The 18,996-nt window shown below is 41.5% G+C and overlaps 1 protein-coding gene across 1 annotated transcript in view; it reads right to left on the reverse strand.

Annotated features, from left to right (window-relative positions):
- PTPRZ1 (protein tyrosine phosphatase receptor type Z1) overlaps window positions 1-18,996 on the reverse strand; it is a 291,887-nt gene that overhangs the window by 158,266 nt on the left and 114,625 nt on the right. The window contains 3 exon segments of the mRNA XM_040343736.1: window positions 5,968-6,063; window positions 7,808-7,959; window positions 13,437-13,613. Of these exon segments, the coding sequence (XP_040199670.1) occupies window positions 5,968-6,063; window positions 7,808-7,959; window positions 13,437-13,613 (425 nt within the window).

The following is an 18,996-nucleotide window of genomic DNA, read 5'->3' on the forward strand; positions in this document are numbered from 1 at the left end:
GAGGCAGGTGACGTGGCAAGTGGACAATCCACAACTTGTTGTAGGTGACGTGGCCAGGTGATGTGGCAGGTGACGTGGCCAGGTGCCGTGGCCAGTGGACAATCCACAACTTGTGGCAGGTGGCGTGGCCAGGTGACGTGGCAAGTGGACAATTCACAACTTGGCAGGTGACGTGGCCAGTTGATGTGGCAGGTGACGTGGCCAGTGGACAATCCACAACTTGTGGCAGGTGACGTGGCCAGGTGACGTGGCAGGTGATGTGGCCAGGTGACATGGCAGGTGGACAATCCACAACTTGTGGCAGGTGACATGGCCAGGTGACATGGCAGGTGACGTGGCAGGTGGCGTGGCCAGTGGACACTCCACAACTTGTGGCAGGTGGCGTGGCCAGGTGACATGGCAAGTGGACAATCCACAACTTGTGGCAGGTGACGTGGCCAGGTGACATGGCAGGTGACATGGCAGGTGGCGTGGCCAGTGGACAATCCACAACTTGTGGCAGGTGGCGTGGCCAGGTGACGTGGCAAGTGGACAATTCACAACTTGGCAGGTGACGTGGCCAGTTGACGTGGCCAGGTGACGTGGCCAGTGGACAATCCACAACTTGTGGCAGGTGACGTGGCCAGTTGACGTGGCAGGTGACGTGGCCAGTGGACAATCCACAACTTGTGGCAGGTGACATGGCCAGGTGATGTGGCAGGTGACGTGGCCAGGTGACATGGCAAGTGGACAATCCACAACTTGCGGCAGGTGACGTGGCCAGGTGACGTGGCCAGTGGACAATCCACAACTTGTGGCAGGTGGGGTGGCCAGGTGACATGGCAGATGACGTGGCAAGTGGACAATACACAACTTGAGGCAGGTGACGTGGCCAGGTGATGTGGCAGGTGACGTGGCCAGGTGACGTGGCCAGTGGACAATCCACAACTTGTGGCAGGTGACGTGGCCAGTTGACGTGGCAGGTGGCGTGGCCAGTGTACAATCCACAACTTGTGGCAGGTGACGTGGCCAGGTGACGTGGCAGGTGACATAGCCAGGTGACATGGCCAGTGGACAAACCACAGCTTGTGGCAGGTGGCGTGGCCAGGTGACGTGGCAAGTGGACAATTCACAACTTGGCAGGTGACGTGGCCAGTTGATGTGGCAGGTGACGTGGCCAGTGGACAATCCACAACTTGTGGCAGGTGACGTGGCCAGGTGACGTGGCCAGGTGACGTGGCAGGTGACATAGCCAGGTGACGTGGCCAGTGGACAATCCACAACTTGTGGCAGGTGGCGTGGCCAGGTGATGTGGCAAGTGGACAATTCACAACTTGGCAGGTGACGTGGCCAGTTGATGTGGCAGGTGACGTGGCCAGTGGACAATTCACAACTTGTGGCAGGTGACGTGGCCAGGTGACGTGGCAGGTGATGTGGCCAGGTGACGTGGCAGGTGACGTGGCCAGGTGACGTGGCAAGTGACACGCTAAATACACGTACACTGCTGCTCTCTCAGCTGCTCTGGTCTCACAAAATAGCTGAAATGGTTAAATAATATTGTTTTTTGAGCTTAGGGAGGGTCTTGTGATGTTTCTTAACCAAATGCTTATAAACGCAAACGCGGTAAAACGCGGTAAATCGCGGTAAAACGCCGCGAAATTCGCGGCAAAAACGGGCGTTTTAAACGCCGGTTTTTGCGTTTGAAAACTTGTGTTTAGATGAGTTTGCATTTGCTTCTCGTGTGCATGGGGCCTTAGGGTTATTAAAAGAGCCTATGTCTACAGCTAAACTACACAGGTAATTTTAATCCTCTAAAAATATACTGTATATAAGCCTATTTACTTTTAGCAAATGATCCCCACTCTCGCTGTTGAATGTCTGTTTTAACTACTCTTTTGGTAGAGTATTACTTCTCAAGGTTAGTTTTAAACTGTTCTCCTGTTAGTTTGAGGTAATAAACCACTATTCTTGAACTCATCTTCATACTGAAAACACTGCCCTTCCTCTTGAACCTTATGTATACCCTTAGTTTATTTAAGCACCGCCTCCTGCACATTTACGTCGGCAGAATGGCACAGCTGGGCACAGGCACGTACCTGTACGTTGCCTTTAAGAGCCTAGCCGCGGGTCGAGCACGCGACCCGGTCCGAAACTCCGTGACCGTGCATGCGAGACCCATGGACCCAGATCGCCGCCGGTGTCCCACGATTGGTCACAGGAGCTGAAGAACGGGGAGAGGTGTGTGTAAACACACCTTCCCCGTTATTCACTGTGGCAGTGACACTGATCGTCTGTTCCCTGATATAGGGAATGACGATCAGTGACGTCACGCCTACAGCCACACCCCCCTACAGTAAGAATCACTCCCTTAGGGCACACATAACCCCTTAGCGCCACCTAGTGGTTAACCACTTTACTGCCATTGTCATTTTCACAGTAAATAGTGCATTTGTATAGCACTTTTCGCTGTGAAAATGACAATGGTCCCAAAAATGTGTCAAAAGTGTCCGATGTGTCCGCCATAATGTCGCAGTCACGAAAAAAATCGCTGATCGCCGCCATTAGTAGTAAAAAAAAAATTGTTAAAAAAAATTCCATGAAACTATCCCCAATTTTGTAAACACTATGGGCCAGATCCATGAAGCAGTTACGCTGGCGTATCTATTGATACGCCGCGTAACTGCTAGGTTGCTCCGGCGTATCTTTGTTTTGTATCCACAAAACAAGATATGCCTGAAGCTGGGCTAGATCCGACTGGCGTACGTCTTAGTACGCCGTCGGATCTAAGGTGCATATTTACGCTGGCCGCTAGGTGGCGCTTTCGTCGATTTCCGCGTCGAGTATGCAAATTAGCTAGATACAAGAATCCACAAACGTACGTCCGTCCGGCGCATTTTTTTACGTTGTTTCCGTAAGGCTTTTTCCGGCATAAAGTTACCCCTGCTATATGAGGCATACTCAATGTTAAGTATGGACGTCGTTCCCGCATCGAATTTTGAAAATTTTACGACGTTTGCGTAAGTCGTTCGCGAATAGGGCTTTGCGTAGAATTACGTTCACGTCAAAAGCATTGGCTTGTTGCGGGTTAATTTGGAGCATGCGCACTGGGATACCCCTACGGACGGCGCATGCGCCGTAAAACAAAAACGTAATTTACGTCGGGTCAACATAAAATACGCCCCCATCTCATCCATTTGAATTGCGTGCCCTTAGGCCGACACAGTTACATACTTTCAGGATACGGAAAATATGCTGAGAGTTACGGCGGCGTAGTGTATCTGAGATACGCTACACCGGACGGAAAAATGCACGGAGGTACGTGGATCTGGCCCTATAAATTTTGCGCAAACCAATCAATAAACGCTTATTGCGATTTTTTTACCAAAAATAGGTAGAAGAATACGTATCGGCCTAAACTGAGGAAAAAACATTTTTTTATATTTTTTTGGGGGATATTTATTATAGCAAAAAGTAAAAAATATTGAATTTTTTTCAAAATTGTCGCTCTTTTTTTGTTTATAGCGCAAAAAATAAAAACCGCAGAGGTGATAAAATACCACCAAAATAAAGCTCTATTTGTGGGAAAAAAAGGACGCCAATTTTGTTTGGGAGCCACGTCGCACGACCGCGCAATTGTCTGTTAAAGCAACGCAGTGCCGAATCGCAAAACCTGGCCTGGGCATTTAGCTGCCTAAAGGTCCGGGGCTTAAGTGGTTAAACTATCGATGCCCCCCCGCTGAGACCACTGCCTGTGGAAGGGAATTCCACACCCTTGCTGCTCTTACAGTAAAGAATCCTCTACGTAGTTTATGGTTAAACCTCTTTTCTTCAAATTTTAATAAGTGGCCACGTGTCTTGTTAAACTCCCTTCCGCAAACGTTTTATCCCTATTGTGGGATCACCAGTATGGTATTTATAAATTTAAATCATATCCCCTCTCAAGCCTCTCTTCTCCAGAGAGAATAAGTTCAGTGCTCACAACCTTTCTTCATAACTAATATCCTCCAGACCCTTTATTAGCTCTGTTGTCCTTCTCTGTACTCGCTCTATTTCCAGTACATCCTTCCTGAGGACTGGTGCCCAGAACTGGACAGCATACTCTAGGTATGGCTGGACCAGAGTCTTGTAGAGTGGGAGAATTATCATTTTATCCCTGGAGTTAATCCTTTTTTCAATGCATGCCAATACTCTGTTTGCTTTGTTAGCAGCAGCTTGCCACTGCTGAACCTATCATCTACTATTCTACATATTCCTATTTTTTGTAAATAGGAATAAAAGTGAACAAAAAATGTTTTTTTTTAAAGTGTCAAAATAATTTAAGTAAAATTAACAATACACATTTATTTCTTTAAAGTGCCCCTGTCCTCGTGTGTTTAAACCAGACTTGTGAGGTGTTGCCATGAACGTTCGAGCGAGAGCAATAATTCTAGCCCTAGACTTCCTTTGTAACTAAAAACATGTAACCAGTAAAAAAATTGAAAGCGTCGCCTATGGGGATTTTTAAGTAATGAAGTTTGGCGCCATTCTACGAGCGTGTGCAATTTTGAAGCGTGACATATTAGGTATCTATTTACTCAGCGTAACTTCATCTTTCACATTGTGCAAAAAAATTGGGCTAACTTTACTGGGTTTTTTTTAAAGCATGAAAAAATTACTGCGCAAATACTGTGCGAGACAAAAAGTTGCAATGACCGCCATTGTATTTTCTAGGGTTTCTGCTAAAAAAATATTTATAATGTTTGGGGGTTCTATGTAATTTTCTCGCAAACAAATGATGATTTTTACATGTAGGAGCGAAGTGTCAGAATTGGCCTGGTTGTTAAGTGGTTAAATATTGGTGCTACATTGGCTTTTCTCCAATACACTGGTACCATTCCAGTAAGTGGACTGTCAGTAAAAATTAGGAACAATGGCCTGGCAATTACTTGACAGAGTTTCCCAAGTACCCTCAGGTCCAAGCCATCCGGTCCTGGTGATTTATTAATGTTAGGTTCCCAAGTCTAATTCTAATTTTGAAATTCAGTGTCTTTGTATTCCCCTTATGTTTCCTATTTGTGTGATTTATACTGAAGCCAATTGACCTGTGATCACTGTTTTCTAAATTGCCCTGTATTTCCATATCCGTAATCAGGTCTGTATTGTTAGTAATCAGTAGATCTAGTAACACTTTATTTCTAGTTGGTGCATCTACCATCTGACCCATGAAATTGTCCTGCACGACATTTAGGAACTGGTGAGCCTTAGACGGATGCATGGTTTTGGCCGCCCAGTCTATGTCTGGATAATTCAAATCCCCCATTATGATAACACTTCTGATCCTTGCTGCTAATCCAAATTATGATAGGAGGCCCGTCTCCCCCTTCTCCCTCAGGTTAGGAGGCCCTTAGCTTCATCCCTTCGGAGCTCTACCCATAAGGATACCACCTCCTCTCTAGCTCCCTTAGTGATGACATCTCTCATATTCACTTGTACATTATTCTTGATATATAGACATACCCCTCCCCCTTTTTTACCCTCTCTATCCCTGCGATAAAAGGTATAACCTTGAATGGTTGCCAGCCAATCATGAGAGCTGTTGAAAAAGTCTCTGAAACTCCCACAAAATCCAAATTCTCCTCGTACAAGAGTATCTCTAGTTCACCCATTTTGTCCACCAGGCTCCTGCCATTGGTGAACACGCCACGTAGTTTTCGACTGGTCTCATACTATTCTCTTATTGGGTGTTCCAAGATTGCAACTAGGACTTGTTATTATACTTACCTTGGGTTTATGTAATTTAGTCAACCTACCACTAATGCCCCCAATACCACCCTCTGGAATATGTTCAGCGCTAACTATCTCTACCTCTGGACCCTCTACCCCCATCGCCTAGTTTAAGAACCCCTCTAACATTTTGGCCATCAGGTTAATGCTGGAAAAACATAAGATTACAATCATGTCGTTTAGCCCATACACTAACAAGTCAAATAAATTAAATTAGTCTCTTACCTTAAATAAAACAGATAAAGCTTTTACTTTTCCATTTCCTTTTATTGCATCATCCAAACTGTCAAACTGATTAGTGTTAAAGCAGAAGATTTGCATCTGTAACGATGATTGAAACATAGCATTTAAACTGTGAACTTTAACATAAAAAGTTGATTTCTACATCTAAACTGCAAAAGTAGTCTTTAAAAAGCTAAAAAAAACAAATTGAACTTTTAGCTGCAGGAAGCCTATTTACTAAAATGATTCACAAAAAATCCTGAACCTGCTGAGGGCCTCTATTAAAGTTATTGTGTGGTTCACACAACATTAAGAGGGCTTTTTATACATCAAATAGGCATTATCAGGTAAGTGTTCCAACCATGCATTAGCATAGAGCCTATTCTTACACACTGCAATGCAAACAATCAGCTATGGAGTGCATATTAGCAATGCCATGAAATGTAACCTTTCAGTAAGTGCCACCTACATTGTCCCTTGCAAACAAGAGGCAATCAAGATCTGTATTCATTTTGTAAAGGGTTTTAACAAGAAAATGCACAGCGCCATTCTAACATGACTAATCATATTTGAATATGAATAACAACATCATTATTCATATAATGGCAAGCAAAGCGTGGCATTGGGTCTCATCTATGCTGATAGAATGCTGTCAAAATGAGCACTGTAATGTTGCCATGGACAGATATATGCTTTTATGCTGGTCATAGTCCATCCATTGCTTGGTGTCCATGAGATTAATTTGAACATTATTAGCAATAATCGGGTAGTATAGGATTTGACTGTTCATAATGTTGATAAATTTGCAAAAGTCTGTGTTTGATTCTAAAGATCATTATTTTTCTCTAAGAATAAAACAAGCCCTGATTTAACGGCAAAGATCTATTAAAATGTCACCTGAATTAGGAAGAAATGTCACTATAGCTATGTTCAGTGATTGTTGCCCAGACAAAGCGATGATGGATATTTTTTATTAAAACTGAATAAAGACATAACTAATGACAATTCTTTAGAAGTATGCACATTGATGTTTCTTTCTTTAGTATCTGATGGATTTACGTTCCTTTTTCATATAAACAAAACCATTATGTTTTCTTTAATTTCCATTTTCTAATATTGCAGCACAACAGTTTACATCCATACATTACAATATTGCAGCCAATGGAGTACTAATTAAAACCATAATGTGTATTCTTTCTGCTCTCAGTTATTTTAATCTTGTTTTATTTAATATTTTCTAGTGTTAAAAAGCAACTTAGATAGAATTGATGAAAAATTCTAAACTTAAATAAACATAATAAAGTCTGAACAGTAGATAAGAGTTGCAATTAAATAGTCTGCCTTCACTCTTTATTCCTAATTTTTAGGATTGAATGGAAATGTTGTGTCTGCTAAACCAAAGTTGCTACTGTGCCATTATACTGCATGAATAACTGTTGACCCTCCATAAATATTCCTCTACCCAAGACAGGGGTTTGCTTAAGCCTTGTAGTAACTGGGGGCTTCATATTAGAAAATACAGTTACAGTATGTAGAGTGAGTTAAGCAGCTGCATAGTCTTAAAAGTGGCTGCTTGCTCTACCCTATCTGACAAACGTCTTTAGAATTCGTTTAGAATCACTCATACCTAGACAAGTTTTTACTTGTGCACCATATTTACTGCATGGCACTGAACATGTTATGAAACTGGGCATTTGTGGGAAGCTTGGTTCATATGTACCACATGTATAAGAGTATATGTGCTATCATGTTTTATGTTGGAGCACTTCAACTACTTTTCAATTATACTCCCTACTTAGTTTTACTTTAGACACACACACAGAACAGGATTATAATGCATTACCTCCAAGGGGAATTTTTGTCCTTCCAAACTGTGCTCTGAACCATCTGAAGTAGCATTGCATTTTCCCCAGTGAAAATGTATCCTGCTTGCTTTGTATGCTGTATCTAAGGCACCACCACTAAGATAATAATCTCCTGTCAAGTTCATTTCCACTGAAAGAAAAAAATGGTTGGTAAAAATAAAACATAAGTTTGGTTATGCAAAATCAGAATTAAAGGTTTATAACAGAAAATATGAAAACACAACTAGAACATTTTTAAAGTAGTTATTTAAGTATCATTCCTGCCCCTATGTATTAGAAATTGTGGGCCAGATTCACGTAGGTGAGCGGCGGCGTAACGTATCGTAGATCCGAGGACTAGATCTGAAATGAGGGGAAGCTCTGCTGATTTTTTTATCCAATCATGTGCAAGCTAAAATGCTGTTTTTTATTTTCTTTGCATGTCCCCCGGATCTACAGAGACTGCACTTCCAAGTGCACTTTCAGTGCAATTTCAAGTGCACTTTGCACTTGTAGTGCAAATAGGATTTGCCTTTAGGAAATAACCCCCTATATAGAAACTGCATATAGAAAAAAATCCAGGGTTGCAACACACAACAGACTTGCTGCTAATTGCAAAGCAGGGGCTTAGTATTGTCAGACTGAAACAGGAAGTGTTGTTGTTACCGGCAGGATCTCCAGGTAAGAAACTTTGCAATATATTCACTTACTGAAGGTTACAATAAATGCTTATTGAAACTTGTACCTGTTATTTACTTCTATATATTATTATAAAGTTCCTCCCAAGGTTTCTAGGGTTTCTTAAACAGTAAGAAATGGTTGATTGATTTCATGCTTTTACTGATCACAAGTGTAAGGGAGAAATTTGCCACTGACAATCAGTGTAAAGCACACTACAATTTCCACAGTCTGCATTTATGGCCATTAATTATATTATTAATTTCTTTTATGATCAATACTGATAATAATGTCATTCATGACAAAGGAGGGTGTGTGTAAAAAAATCTGCACTAGGGTAACGATTGTAGACAGAACAATTTTAGCAGGGGTTCCCTGACACATCTAAATTATTGGAAGGGTTCCTTCTGGGTAAAATGAGAAAGACTGATCTATCATACATATAACCTTCTAGTAATTAATAATATGCCTGTCTAAATCACTCTTACTTGCCACTACAATGAGAATAAATATCATTGGTAAAAGCAAACAGTGTATATGTCAATCAAAAGTCTGTGAGAACATTAATTCCCATTATTAAAATACACAAATGTCACTTATTCACCTTGCCGTGAGAGTAAAAAATCACAGAAAATATCTGACACAAAACATGTTTGAATTACCTTCAGAACATTTCAATGACAAAGTCAGGTATTCTAAAAGCACAATCAAAAAGGCTCTATTCAAGTCCACTTTTGTTGAAATAACATTTCTCAGTATTCATGTTTTGCATGCAAGGCATTGTCTTTGCTGGTTACTGTAAGGGTTCAAGATTCCCTGGTAGGGGGTTTAAGGTTAGCCCGTGTTACTGTGAAGTACACATTGACTATTGCATTGTCCTTTTTATGTAGTATATAGTAGTGTTCTTTTTACATAGTATTAGGAAAATAAAATAAAGTTACGAACAAATCTATGGAAATGATTCTGTTAGATACAAATTAAAGAAGCCAGGGACCAAAAGAGGGTGCAGCTCTGCTGGGGAAGAAGGCTAGAGAAATATAGAGAAATATTTAAACTAGGATCTGGGGGGAGGAGTCAGGAAAGTATATACCATATACTGTATAAAGCAAGGGACTAGGGGGGAATGGGATATAAAAAAGTGAGAGAGCAGGGCTCAAACTAGACAACAGAGAAATTGTACTACCTAAATCCAATACAAAAAAAGGTAATGAATGAAGTTATAGCTCAAAAATTAGTAATAGAATATTAAATGCTAATAGAAAATTAAAAAGTATGTTAAGCCTGGCAAAACAAAACGGATGAACTAGAACATCTGTTATTCAAGGAGCATTTTGACTTTTCAGGAATGTCGGAAACCTTGTTGGACAGCTCACAGAGTTGGGCTGCTAAGGTCAAGCAATGCACTTTATTTCAGAGGGAGAGAATTAGCAGAAGAGGTGAAAGTAGAGCCAGGTATGTGAAGAGCAATCTGAAATTAAATTTAAGAGGCAATATCTCTAACGAGAACTGTGATGGTATAGAATCATTATGGTTGTAGCTTCGTAAGAATGTAACAAATTGAAAATCATAAAGAGCACACAAGGCAAATGAGAGTGTTTTATAGAGGTATTAAACAAGTGCATTAGTTATTGTATTTCACTGGGTAACAAACATCAACAATAAAACTCATGAGGCTAAATTCTAGTGTTAAAGAAATGAGAAAAAAACAGGCCTTTAAAAGTACAAAGTAGATGAGACACTCTTGGCATTCCAAATTTACAAGGATTACAACAAGAAGTGCAAGGGAGCAATCAGGGTAGCTAAAATTGAATATGAGAAACACATTGCTAAAGCAAGTAAAACAAATCCAAAATATTTTTTTTAAACTGTATCTACAGTAAAATGGTTATGAAAGAACAGATAGGTGATGGTCCCATAACACAGTGGTCATCAACCCTGTCCTCAGGGCCCACTAACAGGTCAGGTTTGCAAGATAACGGAAATACATCAGAGGTGATATCATTTGCTGCTCAGTGATTGCGGTATTCTAGTCTGCATCTTCCCAAGGTAATACATAAAACCTGGCCTGTTAGTGGGCCCTGAGGACAGGGTTGATGACCACTGCCATAACAGTTGGTCACACATGATAGTTAAAGGGCAGATGTATAAAATATTGTTATTTCTTCAATTTTTAGGCCCCTTTCACATAGAGGCGTTTTTCATGCGGTACAGCGCTAAAAATAGAGCTGCTATACCGCATGAAAAAATCATGCCCTGCAAGCTTCAATGTGAAAGCCCGAAGGCTTTCACACTGAAGCGGTGCAGTAGCAGGACCGCTCCAAAAGTCCTGCTAGCCGCATCTTTGGAGCGGTATAGGAGCGGGGTGTTTACCGCGCCTTCCCATTGAAATCAATGGGAAACCACGGTAATACCGCCCGAAATGCGGGCGATATTAACCCTTTTTCGGCCGCTAGCGGGGGTTAAAACCTCACCGCTAGCGCCCGAATATCGCAGTAAATACGACGGTATAACGGCGCTAAAAATAGCGCGGCTATACCGTCACCGCACCTCCGCTGCCCAATGTGAAAGCAGCCTTAGAGATGAAAAAGATGGGTTTGATAGTTGTAACTGTCATGACTTCACTCCTATTAGGAGAACAGTGGTTGACCAGGGCTGGTTAAGGCAGCAGGGCAGATGGCAGAGAACGCCACTGAGTTGACCTGAATGTTCAGTATGCCTGTTTGCTTAGCAACAGTAAGAGCACTAAAAAGGGCCAAGGCACAGAATCTAAATTACCACCAGCTCCGAAAGGTGGAGATGGTACACTTCACGCAATACCTAGGTTGTGGTCGCCTGACTCACCTGAACAAGCCACAACTGCATTGTTGAAACTACCTTGCAGCAATGGAACACTAAATTCACAAAACCAAGGCTGCAGGTATCACAGTAGAAATAGCAAGGGTGCGTGAAAGTACACAGAGTAGACACCCTGGCTGGGAGTGCACAGGTGCTGGTAAGGTGGCTGGCTGAAGCTCACAGGAGAAACAGACTGATGCAAATAAGTAAGTAACAGAATGAAATGCAAAGGGAGCCCCGTACGCAGGTGAAGTTAGTGATGGGAGTGGATGCAGGCAGGAGTGCTCAGAGTGACACGAGCAGGATATAGACTAGGGAACATTGAGATCACAAGCAGGCAGGGACACATTGGGAACAAAAGTCTGGAAGCAGGCTGGGACACTGAAGACACTACCCAGATAGCAAGCAATTGTGCTGCAATTTTGAAAATGACTTGCTAAGCTATTGCTAGACTTGCCAGGCTCCACAGGTTTTTGCACAATTGCAGCAAGTCCGCATTGCATTACTCCAGATCAACTTTCATTGCAAACATTCTGCAAGTTTATTGCAATTCTGGTTCAGTTATGTTGTGCAATAATCATCCCACCACAGGGGTCACTGTGGCTGAATTTCCATGCTGTAGACCTGCAGAGCTCTTGCTGTAGACTCACTACTGCAATTTTGTTCTTGCTAGAGACTTGCCATGCAAATTTGCTGCAAATTGGAAAAGTGTCAACTAGAACTTGTGCTTCAAGTGCTCTGCAAGTGTAAAACTTGCCAGAGAAAATGTGCAGCAAGTTAATAGACTTACAATTCAACACTGCCACAAATGTGTGGTAGGTTATCCTTGCTATCTGGGTACGAAACAGTGGGGATTACTGGAGGCACAGGAAAACACTAGAAGAGAACACAGGGGGTCCAGCTGATAGTGTGTGGAGGTGTTTCTTAAACACTGAGCAATACTCAAACTAGCTCTTAAAGACAGTGCCTCCTCCATGATACGCGGAAAGCTGATGACCACACAGAGGAAAACACTGGGAACTGGAGTGTGGAACAAAGAATTGTGAAAGTAACAGCAATAACATGACCTTTCGCCAGAGAAACCTCTATGGAGGACAGAAAACCAGGTACAAAGCAGAAACTTAATGTGGATAAATCAAATCACCAGCTTTAGATGACTAACACACAACTTCTTAGGCAACTTACCTCAATTAGGCCCCATTCACACTGGAAGCATTTAAAGGACATTTCTAAAGGCATATCAATGCATGTGATGATTTTCCAGACAGGTAAATGGGTCTGAATTCATTCATAAATATACCCTTCAGTGAATTATTTTTGGGGATTATTGTACTGACAATGGGGGTTATTTACGAAGGCAAATCCACTTTGCACTACAAGTGCAAACTACAAGGGCAACGTGCACTTGAAATTGCACTTGCAAGTGCAGTCGCTTTAAATCTGAGGGGTAGATCTGAAATGAGGGGAAGCTCTGCTGATTTTATCATCTAATCATGTGCAAGCTAAAATGCTGTTTTTTATTTTCCTTGCATGTCCCCTTCGGATCTACAGCGACTGCATTTCCAAGTCCACTTTCAATGTAATTTCATGTGTAGTTTGCACTTGTAGTGCAATGTGGATTTGCCTTTTCGTAAATAACCCCCAATGTCCTTCAACTATTTAACTAACTGCACACAAATCACTATTTTCCCAAATTATGCTCAACACAAAAAGTTTATAAAACCAATTGCATTCTTTTTAAATAAATGCTAAAAGAGGGAGTTTTACTGGAGATTGGATTTTTTCTTCCCTCCCACTAAAACATATAAACAGTAAAACAGTTTAAATAGAACTGCTACTACCTTATCATTTTCTGATGCCCATCTGTACATGTAGCAGACTCAGAGTCACCAATACAAGGTGAAGCATGCAATTACGTTGTACTCATGTAACTTTTAGATAATTTTGGGTTATCCAGCTCGAAGGTGCAAAGCCTCCAAACTACCTTAGGCAAAATAGAATTATACATCTAATGCGTACGTTTAGAACTGCAGACTTTCTACGCATTCCACTGAGATAATAACTGTAATCTTCATGGTGTAGTGTAGTGAAACATCAAGAAAGAATCAAGATTACCTGTTTTTCCTGTATTGCGAATTAAAGTATTATTGGACACTTGCTCCCAGCCTTGAAAAGTTAGTTTCTTGAGATTCATGTTCAGCTGTGTGAGATTCTCATCGATGTTGATGGGAGATTGTCTGGCACCATTGCATGCTGGATATTTTTTCATCCAATTTGTTTGGTTAAAGCTTTCTGTAAAAAAAAACAATTAAAAATACCATAAATATGTACATTAGAATAACAATTTACATGAATCACAACATTTTTGCTAGCATTGCAGTCAGTTGGATTGTAATAATATGGTAGTCCCTCCTCCTTATCACTAAAGGGTCAGTTCTTTTTCTCCATAGAAAGTGAACAATCCTTATACAACACATATCAATGCATACATTGGGGCAGATCCTCGTACAATTGCATGGGCACAGTGTATGTGAGATACGCTACGCCGCTGTAACTTACTTTTTTTATCTTTGAACCCACATAGAATTTGCGCCGTAAGTTACGGCGGCGTAGTGTATCTCTCGCGGCGTAACGGCGCGTAATTCAAATCGGCGAGTAGGGGGCGTGTTTCATTTAAATGAAGAGCGTCCCCGCGCCGAACGAACTGCGCATGCGCCGTCCCTAAATTTCGCACCGTGCATTGCGCTAAATGACGTCGCAAGGACGTCATTGTTTTGACGTGGACGTAAATTACGTCCAGCCCCATTCACGGACGACTTACGCAAACAAAATAAAATATTTTCAAATTTGACGCGGGAACGACGGCCATACTTAACATTGCGTACGCCACCAAATAGCAGATTTAACTATACGCCGAAAAAAGCCGAATGGAAACGACGTAAAAGAATGCTACGGCCGCTCGTACGTTCGTGGATTGTCGGAAATAGCTAATTTGCATACTCAACGCGAAATACGACGGGAACGCCACCCAGCGGACGCCGAAGAATTGCATCTAAGATCCGAAGGCGTACGAAGACGTACGCCTGTCGGATCTAACCCAGATGCCGTCAGGAAATTTGAAAGTACGCCGGCGTACTCTCTTTGTGGATCTGCCCCATTGAGTATAGGTGACCACAACAGAATGCTGGCCATGCAGAAACAGGCCTGGAAAAATTGGTAATTTAGATGAAGGGCAGATGTTGCTAATATACCTACTGTCTCCCCAGCATAACCCTGTGGCCCTATAGTCTGAAGAGCAAAATAGAGGTAAATTAGGGATACAAATGGTGTAAACTTGCCTTTGGGAAAAAATCTTTTGTAAAATTATGTTTTCCTGTTTGTCTCTGATGAAAATCTATTTATATACTGTATCTTCAACCAGATACAAGTCTGGTTTCCCTTTTGTTTTAGAATGAGCTACACAAATAAAGAGTTACTCTGAAAAACTCAGTTTGCCGTTTGTTAAATATAAAAGTTTAAAGTTTATTTTTATATTTTAAAATAAACCTTAGCACCATAAAGCTTCTGAAATCTCAGTGGTTGACGAGGATGTAGAAATAGAATATAGTTTTGGGATGTTTCCAGATTTGTAAACTTTCCAAAACAAAATAACCGGGTGCTTAGCTAAGAATGGAGAGTAAGAGAAACACTGGCTGCAGCTGCTCTCTGTTGCTGCCTCCCTGCGGTGCTAAACTGGTTAACAGCTATAGCAGAAAGAGGAGGGAGCTGCTGTGCAGGAAGAGTTCAATACACTGAGTCAGGTAGCACTGCACTGTGGGAACTGTAGTCCAGAGGACAGAGACTCTATTGTAATCTAGTTTTTGAACTACATATTCTAACCCTTACAAATGCATTGGGCTCATTTACCACTAAACAGTCTTGTATCTTTTTCCTGACACTAATTCGCAGCCAAGTTAAAGGTATTAATGCTTCTGTCCTTAGAATGCTTGCAGTAACATTCATTCAACCAGGAGTGTCAGAGGGGCTGATATTGTTCTTGAAGTCAGGGTGCAGAACAGGAAACCCAAACTACTAAGCAGCTCCTTTGGGGATAGAGCTATAAAAATCAACTCATTGTTATGGTGATTTACGTTCACACTGAAGGGAAAGTTAAGGATTTGAAATATCAAGTAACAGAAAATAGAAAGTCCAATTTTTACACAGAGAGCACATCGTCCACTAATGTGGTGGCTGCTACATTATTAACAGACCCCAGTTAAACTGACGGTTGTTTTTGGTCAAACCAACCAAACAAGATTTCTTCCATAATGTTACAGCAGAATTCCTTAAAGCCGCTTACACACGATCAGTCCATCCGATGAGAACGGTCTGAAGGACCGTTGTCATCGGTTAACCGATGCAGCTGACTGATGGTCCGTCGCGCCCACACACCATCGGTTAAATAACCGATTGTGTCAGAACGCGGTGACGTAAAACACAACTACGTGCTGAAAAAAATGAAGTTCAATGCTTCCAAGCATGCGTCAACTTGATTCTGAGCATGCGTGGATTTTTAACCGATGGTCGTGCCTACAAACGATCGGTTTTGATCTATCGGTTAGGAATGCATCGGTTAAATTTAAAGTAAGTTGGCTTTTTTTTAACCGATGGTTAAATAACCTATGGGGCCCACACACGATCAGTTTTGACCGATGAAAACGGTCCATCAGACCGTTGTCCTCTGATTAACCGATCATGTGTACGAGGCCTAACTCTTATCCTGAATCTCTAGGTCATACTTTCCAGGATTCCTCAGGAGGGGTTTTTCTCAGCGGCTGCCCATGGCTAGCAATACTAAGGGGTGTTTCTCAAAGTGACTTCTCAGCAAAATAAAGCATGGAGACAAAGAATATTAATAATGAATTAAATAGTGTTTTCAGTTTGTGGTGCTCAGAGTTTAGTTCCGCCTTTAATAAGTAAATGAATGTCTATCTCCGTGGAAGTGCCTTTTCAGTTTAATATTTGCAAAGCATACTACCTTTGTTGTCAAAGCATTATGTTTCAGCTAGTGTTTACTCTTCAGAGCAATATTACATTTGTCAGGTTTAGAAAACGTGGCACAAAAATACTGCACACCATCAAGTTTATTCCCGCCTGTTAAATAAAGTCTTTAGTTTAAGAAGTATGTGATTAGCACAGAATACATAGCCAAAGAGAGCACAGAATAAAAGCTGGAACATTTGGCATTTCTACAGCTAAATAATAATTTTTTTCTGAGGAGAAGGTAGATATGCCTGGATGGTTTGTGAAGGATTTGTAAAGAATTAACTATGTTTGGAAAATGGAGTTATATACAGTTGTGCTCAAAAGTTTGCATACCCGTTTGCAGAAATTTTGAAATGTTGGCATTAATATGGAAAATATGACTGATCATGCCAAAAAAATTATTTTATTTAAGGATAGCAATTAAATTAAGCCATTTATTACCACATAGTTTTTTGGATCCTTTTAAAATTATAATGATAACAGAAATCATCCAAATGGCCCTGATAATAAGTCTACATAAGTTGGAAGGTGGCACACGCAGGTTAAAATGGCAATTAAAGGTTAATTTCCCACATTGTGGCTTTAAATCACAATTTGTGTCCGTGTCTAAATAGTCAATGAGTTTGTTAGCTCTCACATAGATGCACTAAGCAGGCTAGATACTGAGCCATGAGGAGGTAGAAAAGAACAATCAAAAGACCTGTGTAAAAAGGTAATACAACTTTACAAAGATGGAAAAGGATATAAAGATATCAAAAGCCTTGAATATGCCAGTCAGTACTGTAACAGCTGGAGGGCCATAGTTTGGAGTTCCCTGTTCTAGGGGCAGTGTGAGTACAGCCATAAACACATGGCCAAAATAATTATGATGATGCCACCTTTTTGTTTGACGTGTTTCATCCAAAGAGACTTTCTTAAGACCGCTAGAGAAAGTGCTTTTTTTATATGATTGGGATCTATGAAGGCTCGCATGAAGGTGGAAAGCTTTTGTGAGGAGGAGCTGAGACAGCCGCTGAGGGACCCCAGAAGACCGGATTCGGGGACACTCTGTGGAAAACGAGCTGCACAGTGGAGGTAAGTATAGAATGTTTGTTATTTAAAAAAAAAAAATTCTGCCTTTAGTGTCCCTTTAACCACTTGCTTACTGGGCACATATACCCCCTTCCTGCACTGCGTCACTTTAACTGACAATTGCGTGGTCGTGCAACGTGGCTCCCAAACAAAATTGATGTCCCTTTTTCCCCCACAAATAGAGCTTTCTTTTGGTGGTATTTGAGCACCTCTGTGGTTTTTATTTTTTGTGCTATAAACAAAAAAAGAGCGACAATTTTGAAAAAAACACAATATTTTTAACTTTTTGCTAGAATAAATATCCCATTTAAAGAAAATATATATATATTTTATTCTCAGTTTAGGCCGATACATATTCTTCTACATATTTTTGGTAAAAAAAAAAAAAAAGGGGGACATAATTATTATTATTTTTTTTACTAGTAATGGTGGCGATCTGCGATTTTTATTGGGACTGCGACATTATGGCGCACACATCGAACACTTTTGACACATTTTTGGGACCATTCACATTTATACAGAGATCAGTGCTATAAATATGCACTGATTACTGTATAAATGTGAAAGGTAGGGAAGAGATTAACACTAGGGGGCGAGGAAGGGGTTAAATGTGTTCCCTACTAGTAATTCTAACTGTGGGGGAAGGGGACTGACTGGGGGAGGTGACCGATCTGTGTCCCTATGTACAAGGGACACAGCATCGGTCTCCTCTCCCTGACAGGACGTGGATCTCTGTGTTTACACACAGAGATCCACGGTCCTGCTCAGTTACTGGGCAATCGCGGGGGCCCGGCGGCCATCGCGGGCGCCGGGCATGTGCATGGGGTTCCCAGTAATATGGAGGGTGCGCGTGCGCCCCCTAGTGGCTCTGAAAGACGAGGACGTCATATGACGTTCTCTCAGAGAGCTATCGTGCCGCCGTTAATTGACAGCGGCCAGTAGTAAGGAGGTTAAAGACATATGTACCTACTAAACATTTAAGTGAGACGGTGTCACACTATGATCCTCCTTTTTTGTTTTTTTGGATTGATTATCACACAAACATACGGAGTCTGTGTATATCGGGATGTGGAAGTCATCACCATTCACATAGGGGGTAATCCACAAAGATCCGGCGTAACGTAAATTTTCCCATTTAAGTTACACTGCCTTAAAATTTCTACCTAAGTGCCCGATCCACAAAGCACAATTTTTGGCTGTGTAACTTAAATTCCGCCGGCGCAAGGCGTTCCTCTTTTCATGGGGGCGATTCCCATTTAAATTCGGCGCGCTCCCGCGCCGGCCGTACTGCGCATGCTCGTGACGTCATTTTCCCGACGTGCATAGCGCGAAATTACGTTACGCCGAGCTTTGTGGATCGCGACGGGTCAATAAAGTTGCGTCGAAAAAAAAAAAAGATACGGCGAAAAAAAAAAATTCAAAACAAAAAAAAAATTGCGTCGCTGGACAGAAGGGTCTGCTTTTACATGGTGTAAACAGTTTACACTTTGTAAAAGCAGCCCTAATTTTGCGTTTGCAAACTAAAACTTACGGAGAAAAAACGAAGCTGAAAAGCTTCGTGGATCTCCGTAAGTGCTAA

The sequence above is a fragment of the Rana temporaria genome, chromosome 3 (genome assembly GCF_905171775.1).
Source record: "Rana temporaria chromosome 3, aRanTem1.1, whole genome shotgun sequence".
Taxonomy (NCBI): Eukaryota; Metazoa; Chordata; class Amphibia; order Anura; family Ranidae; genus Rana; species Rana temporaria.